The following is a 14,279-nucleotide window of genomic DNA, read 5'->3' as shown; positions in this document are numbered from 1 at the left end:
TACTTGACTATCACAGAATTCTTTTTCGTCTTTATTTATTTTTTTAAGATCCTTGATAATGTGTAGCCAACAATGAGAACATAATTAAGCATCATTCAACAGCAGGCAATCTCAATCCTGTGAGCCATCCATGTTTAAGTGGCTGTGTATGAACACAACTTGCACTCGGATTTCTGCTGACGTTGGTGTAGAAACAATTTTAAGATTAAAAGAAAAGCCCACAGCAGCATTGTATGCAGGGTCAAATGTTTGGGTTAATGTTCCCTTTGGGCAGTCTCTTCTCGTGATAACCTCCCTGACTCCCACTGTTCTCCTCATTTCACCTTTGCTCTTATTGTTTTGTCTCGCTTTGACATCTGCTTTAAAGATCTGTTATGTGTCAGTGTCTTGTCACTTTCCCACAATTTAAACTTAGTCTTCGAGGGACTTTCCACAAACACTTTAATTCATTCAACAAAACCAAAAATGGTTGTCGACTTTCTCTTGGAGTCACATTAATTGCTTGATGCTAGTTTTAGTTGTTTCTATTTAATGCATGCCATGTCTCCTTTCTCCACATGATGATAGATTTTCTTCTAACTCTAGACCGGACTTTCCAAAAAGATCTGTTCTTCCGTTCCAGGCTGAACATGGTCTAGAAATATGAAATGAAAACACATCATTTGGGGGGTGAGTGGAAGAGTGAGAGGAAGCTGGGGGAAGGGCACGAGAAAAGTTGAGTTTCAACACTGCCGTCATTGATTAGTTGCCACAGTGTGTAGGGGTGTGTATGTGGTAAGTGTGTGTGTGTAGTAGTGTAGAAGGAAACAAAAAGGAGAGAGGGGGGTGTACCATTACCTGAGAACAGGCTCTCTTGGTTTGACCTTTGTACCCTCCCTCCCATGTTTGTGCATTATTTCACATGTTTGCTCTTTTCAGTAATACAGTAGCTGGCAAATGGGCCTCACAGTTCAGATGTTTGTGGAGCGATTAATCTTGTGTATGGTTTGCATGCTTCCGAACACATACCCACGTTAGGTTCATTGAAGACTTTGAATTATTCATTGGTGTGAATGGTTGCTTTTCTGTTTGTGCCCTGCTATTTATTGGCGCTAAATTCTGAACGTAGTCCACCTCTGCAATGTGTTTTTATGACCACTAGAGGGTACCTAAGTAACAGATTGGTTCAGGTGGTGTTCTCTTCTGCAGCAGTATACTGCAGTGTATACTGTAGGAACAAGTAGTATTGTACCTGTTATATCATAAAGTCTATAGAATAATAAAACCCTTAACACTATTCAAATACTAACAATGGAGGCTAAAATCTCCAATTTAGTCTGAATGTACTGAATGTATACTTGTGTCTGTGGCGCTCTCATTTTCTAAGGGCAGTCTTTTGACCTCAAGGATATTTTTAGGTGATGAATTAATGAATGAATGAATTTATAGTAACTAGTATACTATGATTTTCTGTTACAGTAAACCAATTAGAGTTTATTGTTCCGACTGTTGGGTAGAGTGGAAAGTGAGAGGGAGGTGAAGTAGTTACTTTGTCTGGAATCCAGAGGCCCTAAATGAGGTCACCATGCATAGACAGTGGGTATGAGTGGAAATGCAAATGTTTATCAAGAAGTCCACCTCCAACTGTATATTGAAGCTGTGAGAGTAATGATTTATCTGCTTTATGTAGAATAGATGAAATAATAATAATAATGTGTAGCGAGCTTGTTCCTTCTTTTCTGTTTTCCTAAAAACAAATTTGAAGTCAAATAGTAGTTGCCTCTTTAATAGCTATACTGTAATGTAATGTAATTGTGGGAGGTTGAAGCACAATAACGCTAGCATGGAGTAGATAAGAATGGCTCATAATAAGACACATTTTAAGGATGCACCTATAAGGAAGTCCTCTATACCTCATGCTGTCATGTGCACTAATCAATCCCTAATGTAATGCTAGCAGACCACCCCAGACCTTTCAACCCCAGCTCTCTGACTAATCCACAAGGATTCAAGCCAAAGGTCTGTTTCCTCGGCCTCACTAAACCCATCATCTGCTCCACTAGAGGGTATCTGACCATTCTTTTAGCGTATTCTAACAACAAGGGCAGCATGGTTTCACCTTTCAGACAATTAGTCACTTCAATAACCAGTACTTGTCACTATGACTGATGTTCCAAAAACTTATACTGCAACCTCAAGTCAAACATATCGTCTGGAATTGATCACAAACCACTCTCATAGTCGGATCACATTGATTTCAGCACACTGTCTGTTCCATGCAGCAGAGTAGACCATTGTGTATCTACCTCACACTACTGAGGTTCAGAGTTCAAATCTCAACTCCACCTTTTTGTGTGAATTGTGCATGTTCTCCCAGTATTTGTGTGTGGTGGTACTACAACTTCATTCTCATACATCCCTAAAACATGCATGTTATGTTAATTGAGGATTAGGCTCTAAATTGTCAATAGTTGCGTATGCAAGTGTACAGTCAGTGTCACCTGACTGGCAGTGGCGAACAATCCAGCATGTATACCAAACAATCTTGTTATGAGTAAATCGGCAGGCCATTTAATTAGTAATAAATATTCCATTGTTTAATTTGATGTTTTTGGCTGACTTCCATTAATGCTAGCAATGCTAGTAGATAGCATACACTTTGGCTTTGCATATACTTGTTCTATTTCACCTGTTAAATGCTAACTTTGTGTAAGTTGCTTTTATTAAAGTTTATTGGCATGACAAAGTCAATATTTAATATTAATTTAAGCATAAAAAACGTTTTGTTTTGTTTTAATTACCGCAATTAAATTAACAGCCATGATAGGTTTCCTACTGCTAAAATGTTGCTGGGGACCAGTCAGTACTGACTGGTTTTCTGTGTTCCCCCACCCCCAATAAAACAAAACTACACTTTTCAGAGTGGCCTTTTATTGTGGACAGTCTAAGGCACACCTGTGCACTAATCATGGTGTCTAATCAACATCTTGATATGGCACACCTGTGAGATGGATTATCTCAGTAAAGGAGAAGTGCTCACTATCACAGTTTTAGATTGCTTTGTGAACAATATTTGAGAGAAATTGTGATATTGTGTATGTGGAAGAAGTTAGCAAAACAAAAGTGTTGCCTTTGTGGGACATTATAAAGTGTAGAGGTAGCAAGTAGACAGTAAGGAAAAGAAAATCTGATGACTTCAAGCTGCATCATATCAAATTAATTACATTTTATTTGTATGTACTGTACTGTACTGTACTGTACTGTACTGAAAGACAGAACTCTGTTGTAAACCCAGAACTCCCTCTATGGGAATGTGGGACTACATATCAATCGAAACACCAGTTTTGGACATTAGGTGTATAGTTTCAAAAACATGAATGATAATTTGGGCCATTGATGTGTAAACATACCCCACTGTCTGTTTCTCACCCAATTAGTCACGATTTGCTTATACCCACCTTAAACTTGACCTCAGTTCTGCACCAGTTGCGTATAAATTCATCTGAACTGTTAGTGTATACGATTATGTGAATGCTGTTAAGACATGTCATTCATATTTTTAGCACGAGAGCTATCGCTCAAGTTGGAGAGAGAGGAAGAGAAGCAAGGAGTAATGAGCACACTGTAATCTGCCACCCGAATGAAGGGACAAGGGAGTGAGAATCAGGTCTGCTGTGTTGTGGAGGGCCAGAGGAGGGGGAGTCACTAATTACAGAGAGAGGCGGGGGGAGAGAGGCAAACGAGAGGGAGGTTAAAGAGCATGAGAGGAGATGGAGAAAGGACAGTGAGAAGGTCCAAGACTTTTTTCCATTGGATCACTTCTTATTGATTCTGCAGATGTGAGTCACATTTGTTGGTGTGCTACATCATTGCAACACATCTTTTTACAATTCCGTACAAGATACTGGGAAAGGAGAATGGGAACTCTATGCATCTCTCTCGCTCTTTTCCTACTTTTGTCCCCACCCGTACGAGCTCAATGGTGGAGTTTCATCTGGGCGAGCCCAAAGAGCAGCCCTAATCCCTCACCTCCATCCGTAACTTCACAGAGCCCCTCGGACATGCCAGGGACAACGGCGTGGGCGGGACATGAGGACGAGACAACAGAGACCACTTTCAGTGGTGGGATCCAGACTGACGTATCTATTGTTAGCTCTGCAGGGTCTTTCCGGGGGACACTACCTGCTGATGCGAGTACAGTTGCGCTGATCAGTCATGCCAGATCCCTTTTCAAACCACTGAAACGCTGGAAGAGTGGTGAGTGTACAAACTGGAGAGTATAGAACAGCTTTTCGATGATTTTTATATCTGTTGCATTCTGGGAAGTTGGTTATGTTGGGTTTCAAGATCTTTGAATATTCAGATTATTATTATTATTATTTATTTATTTATTTATTTATTTTGGTCATGCATATAGTTTTGTTCCCCTGCCTTTAAATGAATTGTATTCTGGGTTGGGGAATTTAGGTCCAAGAAGAAAAAAATCTTTAGCCACAGGTGCTTCGAGTAAACAGGTTTATAGGTGAGCTCGTTTACCTGCCAGTTGAGTAAGTATCTGTGGTTACAGCCAATGTGGCAGGGTTATTACTTTTTGGACCCGGATTCCATGATACATGATGGAGCACAAAGTAATTTATGAATTGGAATTTTTCAGAGATTTGGTTCAAAATTTTACAGGCCGTTATTTTTTTGTTATTATTATTTTATTTCATTTATTTTTCCATAATCTATCACAATTGGACTGTCGTAGTTGGCCTCTCATCCCAACAAGCTTCATCAGTCCTGGCTAGATAGGACAGCACTATAGCTGTCTGTCTTGAGGTGTGCTAATCTGGATGAAGGCTTCTCACAGGTCTTCCAATTACATATTGCGAGTGAACAATGATCACTTTAGATTAGATTTTTCAGACCGAGACCCAGCTTAGAAATTTTGTTTCTCACTGAGATCAAAGGTAATGTTTACTGCAGGACAAATCACGAATATGAAACATAAATGTCAATGAAAATCTGCGATTGGCTGGAAACCAGTTCAGGGTGTACCCCGCCTACTGCCCAAAGCCAACTGAGATAGGCTCCAGCACCCCCCCGCAACCCTTGTGAGGAATAAGCAAAATGGATTGATGGATGGATGGATGTCAATGAAAATGCCTTTTGCTTCTAAACTAGAGTTGTCAAACGATTACCGGTACATTTTTTAATCAGAACAATCACATCTTAGAATTTTGATTACGATTTATCGCTTAATTAAAAGGGGGGGTTTTATCAACATTTTTTGCCTGCCAAATTTAAAGAGCACCTGTTATGTGTTAATTCTTTCAACATTTAATATGATGAGCATGTCTTCAACATTTTTGATCCACTGCACGCTCTCACCCACCTCTTTTTCTAATCCGTTAATTACTTGCATAATTTAAAATGAAAAAAAAAAAATGACCCCAATATTTTGACATGAACAAATACTCCGAATGTCATATATAAACATTTATTAAATGCTTTACTTTCATGCATGTAGTTATGTTTATTGCTCAAACACAACCTGTGCTACCTTTAATGTTTCTATCCGCTGTCAGCTAAAAGATCATCTGTGGTTGAAATTAATAGTTGTGTGATTAATCTACGCCGGCTGGGATAGGCTCCAGCACCCCCCACAAAATTTGTAAGGAGTAAGCGGTTGAGGAAATGGATGTATGGATGATTAATCTGCGTTAGTACATGATTAATTCGATCATTTTTTGATTAATTAATTAAATAGTTAACACTTTAATTTTGACAGCACTATTCTAAACTCGTCAAAACATTGTACTCTTAATATGGGCCCTAGATAAGGCATATTAAATTGCTGTAAAATAAAATAATCAGTCAGTGTAAGAGCCAATTTATTGCACTTGGTGATGTCATGACTCATGAGACAGTATTTGATCCTCTTCAAGAGGTAAATTGTTGAAGCCTCTGATTGTGTTGAAAATGCTGGCAAGATTCTGAATGCTGACTTTGTTGAAACCCTTGCTTTTGCTCTGGTAGCACGCTGGTATGTGGCATAGCCGTACCCTGATGTGCGTTGCACTAAATCTTTGCGAGCCTGAGAAGTCTCGGGGGAGTGGGCCAAACAGCGGGAGGCTTTTGTGTGGCATGACAGGGTCAAGGTGGGTTTAAAAGGTTATGTGCGGCAACGCGGAGGGGGTGGGTTGTTATAAGCCTCGCCAAGCTGATCAAGCATTCATGTGGCCAACATGATGAGGATTATGTGCAGTTTGAGAGACTTTGAGGAGAAACTGTAGCACAAAGTTGTCTTAATAATGGTTGACAGATTTATGAAGAGTTGTAAATTCTGATTGAACTGACATTTGTTGACAAAGACTAATTAGTCTCCCGAATGACCAAGATGTCTAGTTGTTGTGCTTTTACACTTAAAGGACAGGTGATGTATTTAGCTTTGGTCACAAATGTACTAAATTGGTAAATGTACAATACGCGGGTCTTTGTGAATGTATTGTTACACAATTTAGGACTACTGACACACATTCGAAAGCCAGTTTTAGAGCTTTGCATTTCATTTACTTTTACATTGTGTTTCAAATGTTGAAGTGAGTCATGTTTCTATTTCGTCCCTCCCGACCGCCAGGTGGCAGAACCGTAGTTATGACAAGGCATCATTTCACTTTAATTAGTGTGATGGCGACTTCAAGTGTAAGGGTTTAAAGTTGGGAATTAGAATTTCGTAGTTATGTCGATTATGGCTGTGGCCGGAGGGCCACCGATCATGTGGAAATGGAAACTGGTTGTTTGAAAGATGCCAGTCAGCTTCCTGGCTACTGTTGAGGTGCCCTTAAGCAAGGCACAGCTGCCATCTCTCTTGTGTGATCTGGTTCGGCGTGGTGTGTAATTTGTGTAATTTTTTTCCCTGAGTGTTTATCATGAATATTATGAAATTGAGGTGCATTAAGCCGATTTCTGTCAAGACTGGGTCACGCCAGGGTTAAGTTTGGGTCTTGGAAGGGTCATGTTTGGGTCATGACCGTGAGGTCAAGTGTCTGTTTTGAACTGATGTTTTGAACTGAGGTAATCGGCATCTAGTTTCAACTGGTTTTAAGATATGTGATGTCATGAGCTATGTGATGTCAAGAATCTTTAACCTCTTTTACTTGTTCAACAGCCAATCAGATAATACCATGTCAGTCTTGTTACCCACATGTCTAGCCACAGCCAATCCGATCAATTCACTGTCTATTTAAGCCAAACCAAGAAGCGTGTGTTTGTCGGATTATTACCTCGGTTCCTCTGTGCATCTCCACAGCCCAAGGGGGCTTGGCGTCTCGTGATTCTCGATGCATTCTCATTGTTTCTCGTCTCGTCAAGTTTGGAAATATATGAACTTTGTTTTGTGTTTGCCTGTTTTTTTATTATTATTATTACATTGATTACACACCTTTGTGGCTGCATTATCACAACTCCAAATGCAAGCTTATATACTGTCCAGTAAACTGTATTTTGGTTTGAGTTTCTATATGAAGCACATCAGCTGTAATTCTCTCTTCCTCCAGCACATATCTACACACACACACACACACACACACACACGCATATTCATACGAAAGCCTCTAATTGGGTATGTTTCCAGTTGGTCAGGCTGATAAATGAGAGCGCCTCAAATCTTTGAAGTGTCTGGTGGAATCTGTAGCTTTTGTTCATATGGGTGAAAAAAGTGTGTGTGGCCCCCATCTAGCATTATGACTTCAAAATTAAGCGCAGTTTTGGGGTTAACATTGGCCTCATTGGGATTGTTCATTTGTGATGCGCAATGTTATGGGGAAGATTAGGAGATGTTTTATGTCAATAATAAGTCCTCACTTGGATAGCAACCAAGAATGTGCGTGCATGACTATAGGTACTGTAGCAGGGGTGATGATGACTGGAATGCTGAGGTGAGAGTTGATCACAGTGGGAGACGGGCCCTGTTATATAGAATAAAGGGAATGCGGGGCCATCACATATGCACAAAATAGTATAATTGCCACACATCGTGAAACGCTGTTTTGGAGCATTGTGTCCTTGTGAGGCAGAGCAGGGAAGCGTAAACAGTGTCAGGATCAAATAAAAGTCAGGAAGATTCACAAGTACTTCGTGTCATTTCACTCATCTGGTCAATGAACCTGCACTAGCAGATGAGAATATTAGAACCTGAGTTTAGACGTCAGATAGAACAAACTCACCTTGACAAGGAAGTCTAAGTCTAAGTAACGTATTGATGATTTTCACAGCATGTGTGGTTATCTGGACCGATAAGTTGAATGCGCTAAAGTAATTTGAATGAAAGAAAAATGCATTAGCAGTAGAAGCAGTAGCTGCAGAGAGACAGATAGATAGATAGATTATCCCTCTATTGATGAGCTGTCACTGAGTAAAAATGAATGGTTGAAGTCAGCCATTGGATGAAGAAAATGTTAATACCTCTCATACAAGATTTTACTCCACAGCTCAGGTTTTGCATTGTTTGTCTTGTCAGAGCAAAGCTCCGGAGGTCATCTGGACTTGACAGAGTTAATTGGCGTGCCCCTCCCTCCTTCTGTCTCCTTCACTCCTGGCTTTGAGGGCTTTCCAGCATACAACTTTGGGCCCGAAGCCAACATAGGCAGGCTCACCAAGACCTTTGTGCCAGGCCCATTCTACATCGACTTTGCCATCATTGTCACGGTAACACAGTTTGAATTGAAATATGGATTTGAAACACTCCCTAACAAAACAAAAGACCATATTTAACATTTCAATTCTCAAGAAATAATGCTAAAGAAGCCGAAGAAAATTGCGCCCCCTTGTGGTATTGTGATTAATGAATCTTTTATCCCGTTTTCATTTTCTGCATTTCTTCTTATTTTGCATCTTTAGGCCTACTGTCTGTCCTCCACTTTAATGTAATTTTTTAAATATAGTTTACTTTAGTATTCTCTGCTTAGTTCTACTTTACTTTGTTGAAAAGTTTGATTAATTTGGTTCAGGTACACACAGAAATTATTGACCATTGTCGTTCATACTGGTGTCATGCAATATGGTAATTTACTCGTTATACTTGTGTATGTTATGTCATTAATTGTGATGTAGCTTAAATAGTAATCAACTGCAGTTAGATTTTATTTTTCATTTCCCTTAGATCCGTCCAGCCAGCCAGAGAGGAGGCATGCTCTTCGCCATCACCGATGCCCGTCAAAAGGTGGTGGAGTTGGGCTTAGCGCTCACGCCAGTCCATGCAGGTCTTCAGAATATTTTATTATACTATACTGACAGTGAGCAGCCATCCCATAGCCAGAAAGCTGCTGCCTTCAGTGTCCCAGACATGACGGACCAGTGGACACGCTTCACTGTAAGTTGCACAGTAAGATATTATTTAATGAACTATACTGAAGTACATATCTGTAACATATCTAAACGGATTTTATTTTGACTCCATTAGAACAATTACATGCAAACTAATGGTGACAAATGCCAAACACGAATACTAATACTTTTCATAATTCGGATTGTATTTATCTTACACATGTAAACAGATGTTACAGGTTCAGTTTATTTGGTTAAAAATGAAAAAAAAAATATGATTACTCCACTTGTTTTGGTGAGTGTGTCAGACAATTCCAAAGTGCTGAGTAAGTTTAAGGCTAATATTAATACTATATTTAAGTCAGGACTGCGTCTTTTGGTCATGATAGGTTGTGGTGGAGCACAATGAGGTGCGTCTCTACATGGACTGTGGCGAAGCCGAGAGGACCACCTTCCTTCGAAGGCCAGAAAGACTCGCTTTCTCACACAACTCTGGCATTTTTGTCGCGAATGCTGGGAGCACAGGGCTTGAGAAGTTTGTGGTAAGTAGAAAATAGACGTGTTTAATGTACTGTAAATGCTATTGACGTTGTATATGTAGCTGTTAATTGAACCAATTTATGCTACATATACATGCATAGCAGCATATGTATGAAGTATTTATATTATAGTACTGTATATAGTATTTTTATTTTATGTACCGAGTAAAGAACCACCAAACTGAACAGCAGAGAAAGAAACTAAATCCATGTGGTGTATACTCAGAGAGGTAAGCAGGAAAAAAGGAGAGAAACAGCTAATTCATGGGTAGAAAACACTGAGAAAATGATAGATGAGGGAAATATTTGCAAATTAAAAACACAAGCTATACAGATATTACATTACAAAAACATTTTAACACAAATCAGCGAAAAACAAATGAAAACATAGAGTGTCCTAATGTTTGCAAATGGGTAACTTTGCTAACATGTACTTATAAGTACTTCAGAGTAGGAAGCTGAGGTGAAATGTTTAAAACAAAAGGTCAATACTCCTGTGGGTATGCTACCATTTTAATATTCAGCCCATGTTCAATGCAGCTGAAACAGACCAAAAATATGTCATGACCTCCGAAGATCCTCAGGAATGCAATTGCGTAGATTTGTTGATCATTTTTGAGGATCAAACATCGAGAGGAAGTAAGTGGGGAGGTGAAGGGTTGCCATGTGGAAAGGGCGAGCGGATAAGGGAGTAAGATGATGATAGCGGATGAGGAAGTCAGACATGCCATTAAGACTTTGTTTAGGTCAGCTCAAAGGCATGGCTTGTGCTTTGTACCATTACATTCAGAACCTAGAATTATATAATAGCATTATAGTTGTTTTTTTTTTTTTTTAAATCACAGCATGAACGCAAAATGGATTCTTACTGCACCTGTTTCGGCCGAGAGTAGTTTGAGAGACACTTTCAATGCACAGTGGTCACAATCAATTGATTCTCGTTTCTTGCGTGTAGAATGTGCAGGATCAAAAGCATCTTCACAACACCATCATCCGTTATGGAATATGGGTTCATGTGTGAGAGTGTGCTTGTGCATGCATGTATGAATATGAGCATATTTGTCACGTCATTAGAATTAATGTGAGTTCCTGACCAATGGAATGGACAGTTAGGATTTTGTATGATGACTGTATCTTTATGTTCCTCCTAAGTTGTACATTGTGATATCAGCTTGTGGATTGTCCTTCACTATGTCCAGTCTTTTCCTTGATGAGAGACTAGATTAGCAAGTACTAAATATAATAAGAGAGATCAATGGTTGTGTAGTCCAACGAACTCAGAATTTAAATAATACCCTTCTAGTACATTTTTTTTTTTTTTTTTTACAGGGATCCATTCAGCAGCTGGTTATCAAAGCTGATCCCAGGGTAGCCGAAGAGCAGTGTGAGGATGACGATCCTGATGTGAGCAAAACACACCGTACAACATATAGGCCTGCTCTATACAATATGTTTACGGTAGTCCTCTCTGTAGCCAGACAACCTGACTCAATAATCATTCACTCAATAAGAAAAGTAAGAGCACAGCATGTGTATTTGAAAACTGGGAAGAAAAAAAAAAAAAAAAAAAAAAACATTTGATGCTTTTGTTCAATTTCTCAAGTCCTAAATGACATTCATATGAAATATTTTATGCAAATATTATTCATCCATAACACTGTGTGAGGTTGCTTGAGACCATACTAAAATGTTTACTTATTTCTGAATTTAAAATATTAATGTTTGATGAGGATATGATAATGAATAATGATAATTATTGATTGTCTGAATAATTTTCCCTAACGTTTGTTTTCCCTTTACATGATGTAATGGGTTAAGGCTTCTGGGTATGCCAGTGGTGATCATGGCCTGGATGACAGAGAGATAGAGGAACAAATGATCAAGAAGACAGATGGAAAGAAACATGGAGCAGCACAGGTATTTAAAGGATTTTTATTTTTTTTACAGTCTATTTTATAGTTGGTGAGTCAGGTCCATTTGAAATTATTTTCGGTGTGAAAAAAAATAAACAAATAAAAATCTAACTTCCCCCAAATGAATTAAATAAAAAAAAAAGCTGCCATGCTGAACATCATTATTCGTCATTACTTACATTATTATGTTGTGACTGAACCATGGAAGACATTTTGTGAAATTCAGCTTGTTTACACAAGCTTGAGTATGAATGGATGTTTCTGTCAATGCCGTTGAATAAGACTGGTTTTATCAAAAGCACCGACATCCAAGTAAATGTGTGCCTGTTGGTCATCTTTCTTCCTCCCACATGTGGGAAGTCAGGCTAACCCTAAACATCCAGTCAGTCAACCACCCTATCCTTGAACCTCAAAAGAAATCCTTTAAAAGCTGAAGTTCTGTCATTCAGGAATCAGGATACTTTATTGCCAAACAGTGTTAGCCCCCAAGATGCTTTTCACTCAAAAGGAGGGGAATTTTAATTCCAGTGAAATGTGAACAAGCCACAACATTGTAGGCCTGCTTCCCAATAACACAAATATCATATTTGCAGTTCCCTTAGAAATTACAGGCGAATTACGAGAGATGTTGTCTCGGAATTAGAAACACCATGGATGATTTGAAAGAGGGCTATAACGCTGGTTTGCAATATTTTAAGATTGATTCACAAAGTTAGGCTGGGTATTCAAAATGGGTCCCAGTTTTTAATAGTCCTTTTTGATTCATGTTTGTTTTCATAAATAAGTATTTTGTGTCCTTCATTAAGGTTTAGATTCCTATTCCAATATTACAATTTCTATATTGTTTTTTTTTCTTTTCAGTTGGAAAAATTGATGGAATGAAATTTAAAGTGTTCAGACAGGAAAATATCCACTTTTATAGAATAAGAAACTGTAAATGAGTTTTCCCCACTGATCATTTCTTGCAGGAAAGCACTGTTCCGCTTAGAGCGCCACCCACAAAGGCCCCAACGTTGGAGAGTGGCGAATATTCAAGTCATCACAACTCAATGGAGACCAATGAAGAAATTGTGCTAAGAGGTTACATGAATGAATTATTGTTACTGTACAGTATGTCTTGGTGGAGTTTTTGTTGTGCCTCCTCGTATTATTATTAGTGCTTCATATTTTGTAATTATTGTCACAATGAAACTGATTAGACTGTTTTTGTAATAATTTTGCCATTGTGGTCCTAATTTTGTAAATTATCATCTCCAGGGCCTGAGCAAACAGATGAGCCAGGGGAGTCATCTGAAGATGTCAGTTCAGTGTCATGAATATTGTTTCAATCTATGCGTTATTGTGTCTTCATCATCATTTAAAAAAAAAAAAAAAAATCTGTGATCATTTAACTTGTAGGTTCTTGTCAAGCACACTTTGAAAGGAGAGCCAGGGGACCCTGGACCACCAGGCTCACCTGGACCCCCTGGGGCCACTCTTCCACTGAGGGAAACTGAGCCAGGGTCAAGAGGTCCACAGGGACCACCAGGAATCCCCGGAAAACCAGGAAAGCCAGGACAGCAGGTTTGTGCTTTACAAAGTTTGCCCATCGCCAACATAATTCCTACTCAGCTGTGTTGGTGGACATTTCATTTACTTTCAACAAATGTTTTACAGGGAATGAAGGGGGACGACGGAGATGCAGTAAGATTTGTATTACTGTATTTTTCAGACTATAAGTCGCTCCGGAGTCTAAGTCACACCAGTCAAAAAAATCCATCATGAAGTAGAAAAATATAAGTGCTACTAGACTACGTTTCAAAAAATGATACCAAGAGCACAGACTTGCACCAAAAATCCTCCTTCCCTAATCATATTGACAGCAGCATACAAAGTTCCCCTTGGACTTGAAACTACTTCTAATTATGGAAAAGGTTTTCTTATTAGTTTAAAATGGCTGACCGTAACTAGAATCGTGCGTCGTATTGTCGCAAGATTTGAATTGTTGGATTAAAATAATAATAAATCATTGAATATTGTCGCACGCACTCCATTTTAGAACGTTGCGGAAATGCACCAAAAGTATTTGCCAACCACCGTAATAAGGAAGTAGGAGGAAAAAATGGAAGAAAATAATACAAAGGAACATAGAAGAACTAGTAGCCATGGCAACTAATGATGATGTGATGATCAATATGTCATTAGTTTGCTCCTGCCTATTATAGCAACAAACCAAAGGACTGTTTCCCCAGCTCTAGCTCACGAGTTTAACATTACCACAACAACAGCACCAAAAGGCAGAAAAAAACAACCTGGATTCTACCATTGGCCACAAAGCGATGGGATTTTCTAATAAAGGTAAGCCATTTTAAACGACAAAGAAAAACATTTATGTAGTTAGATGCGTATGTTTCGAATCCAAACGCAAGTTGTTCACTGCCGTCAACACGATTAGGGAACAGGGATTTTGGGTGCCAGTCTGACCTCCACTTTTAAGATATACAAGTAGCTTGTACTTATAGTCAGAAAAATACGGTATTTCTTTTTTGTCATCATTGAC

The 14,279-nt window shown here is 38.9% G+C and overlaps 1 protein-coding gene across 4 annotated transcripts in view; it reads left to right on the top strand.

Moving 5' to 3' along the window:
* col15a1b (collagen, type XV, alpha 1b) overlaps positions 1-14,279 on the top strand; it is a 44,070-nt gene that overhangs the window by 9,539 nt on the left and 20,252 nt on the right. For 3 of the 4 annotated variants that reach the window (XM_077537052.1, XM_077537044.1, XM_077537035.1), the window contains exons 1-10: positions 3,750-4,236; positions 8,483-8,670; positions 9,125-9,334; positions 9,678-9,830; positions 11,157-11,231; positions 11,646-11,744; positions 12,709-12,820; positions 12,998-13,038; positions 13,139-13,303; positions 13,397-13,423. In XM_077537052.1, the coding sequence (XP_077393178.1) occupies positions 3,897-4,236; positions 8,483-8,670; positions 9,125-9,334; positions 9,678-9,830; positions 11,157-11,231; positions 11,646-11,744; positions 12,709-12,820; positions 12,998-13,038; positions 13,139-13,303; positions 13,397-13,423 (1,410 nt within the window). In that variant the 5' untranslated portion in view covers positions 3,750-3,896. Of the gene's footprint in view, positions 1-3,749; positions 4,237-8,482; positions 8,671-9,124; positions 9,335-9,677; positions 9,831-11,156; positions 11,232-11,645; positions 11,745-12,708; positions 12,821-12,997; positions 13,039-13,138; positions 13,304-13,396; positions 13,424-14,279 lie in introns of those variants that run through there. The other variant, XM_077537058.1, reaches the window with a different exon arrangement.

Source organism: Festucalex cinctus, chromosome 1 (genome assembly GCF_051991245.1).
Source record: "Festucalex cinctus isolate MCC-2025b chromosome 1, RoL_Fcin_1.0, whole genome shotgun sequence".
Taxonomy (NCBI): domain Eukaryota; kingdom Metazoa; phylum Chordata; class Actinopteri; order Syngnathiformes; family Syngnathidae; genus Festucalex; species Festucalex cinctus.
The sequence above is the reverse complement of the archived record's forward strand: the minus strand, read 5'-3'. Positions and strand labels throughout refer to the sequence as shown.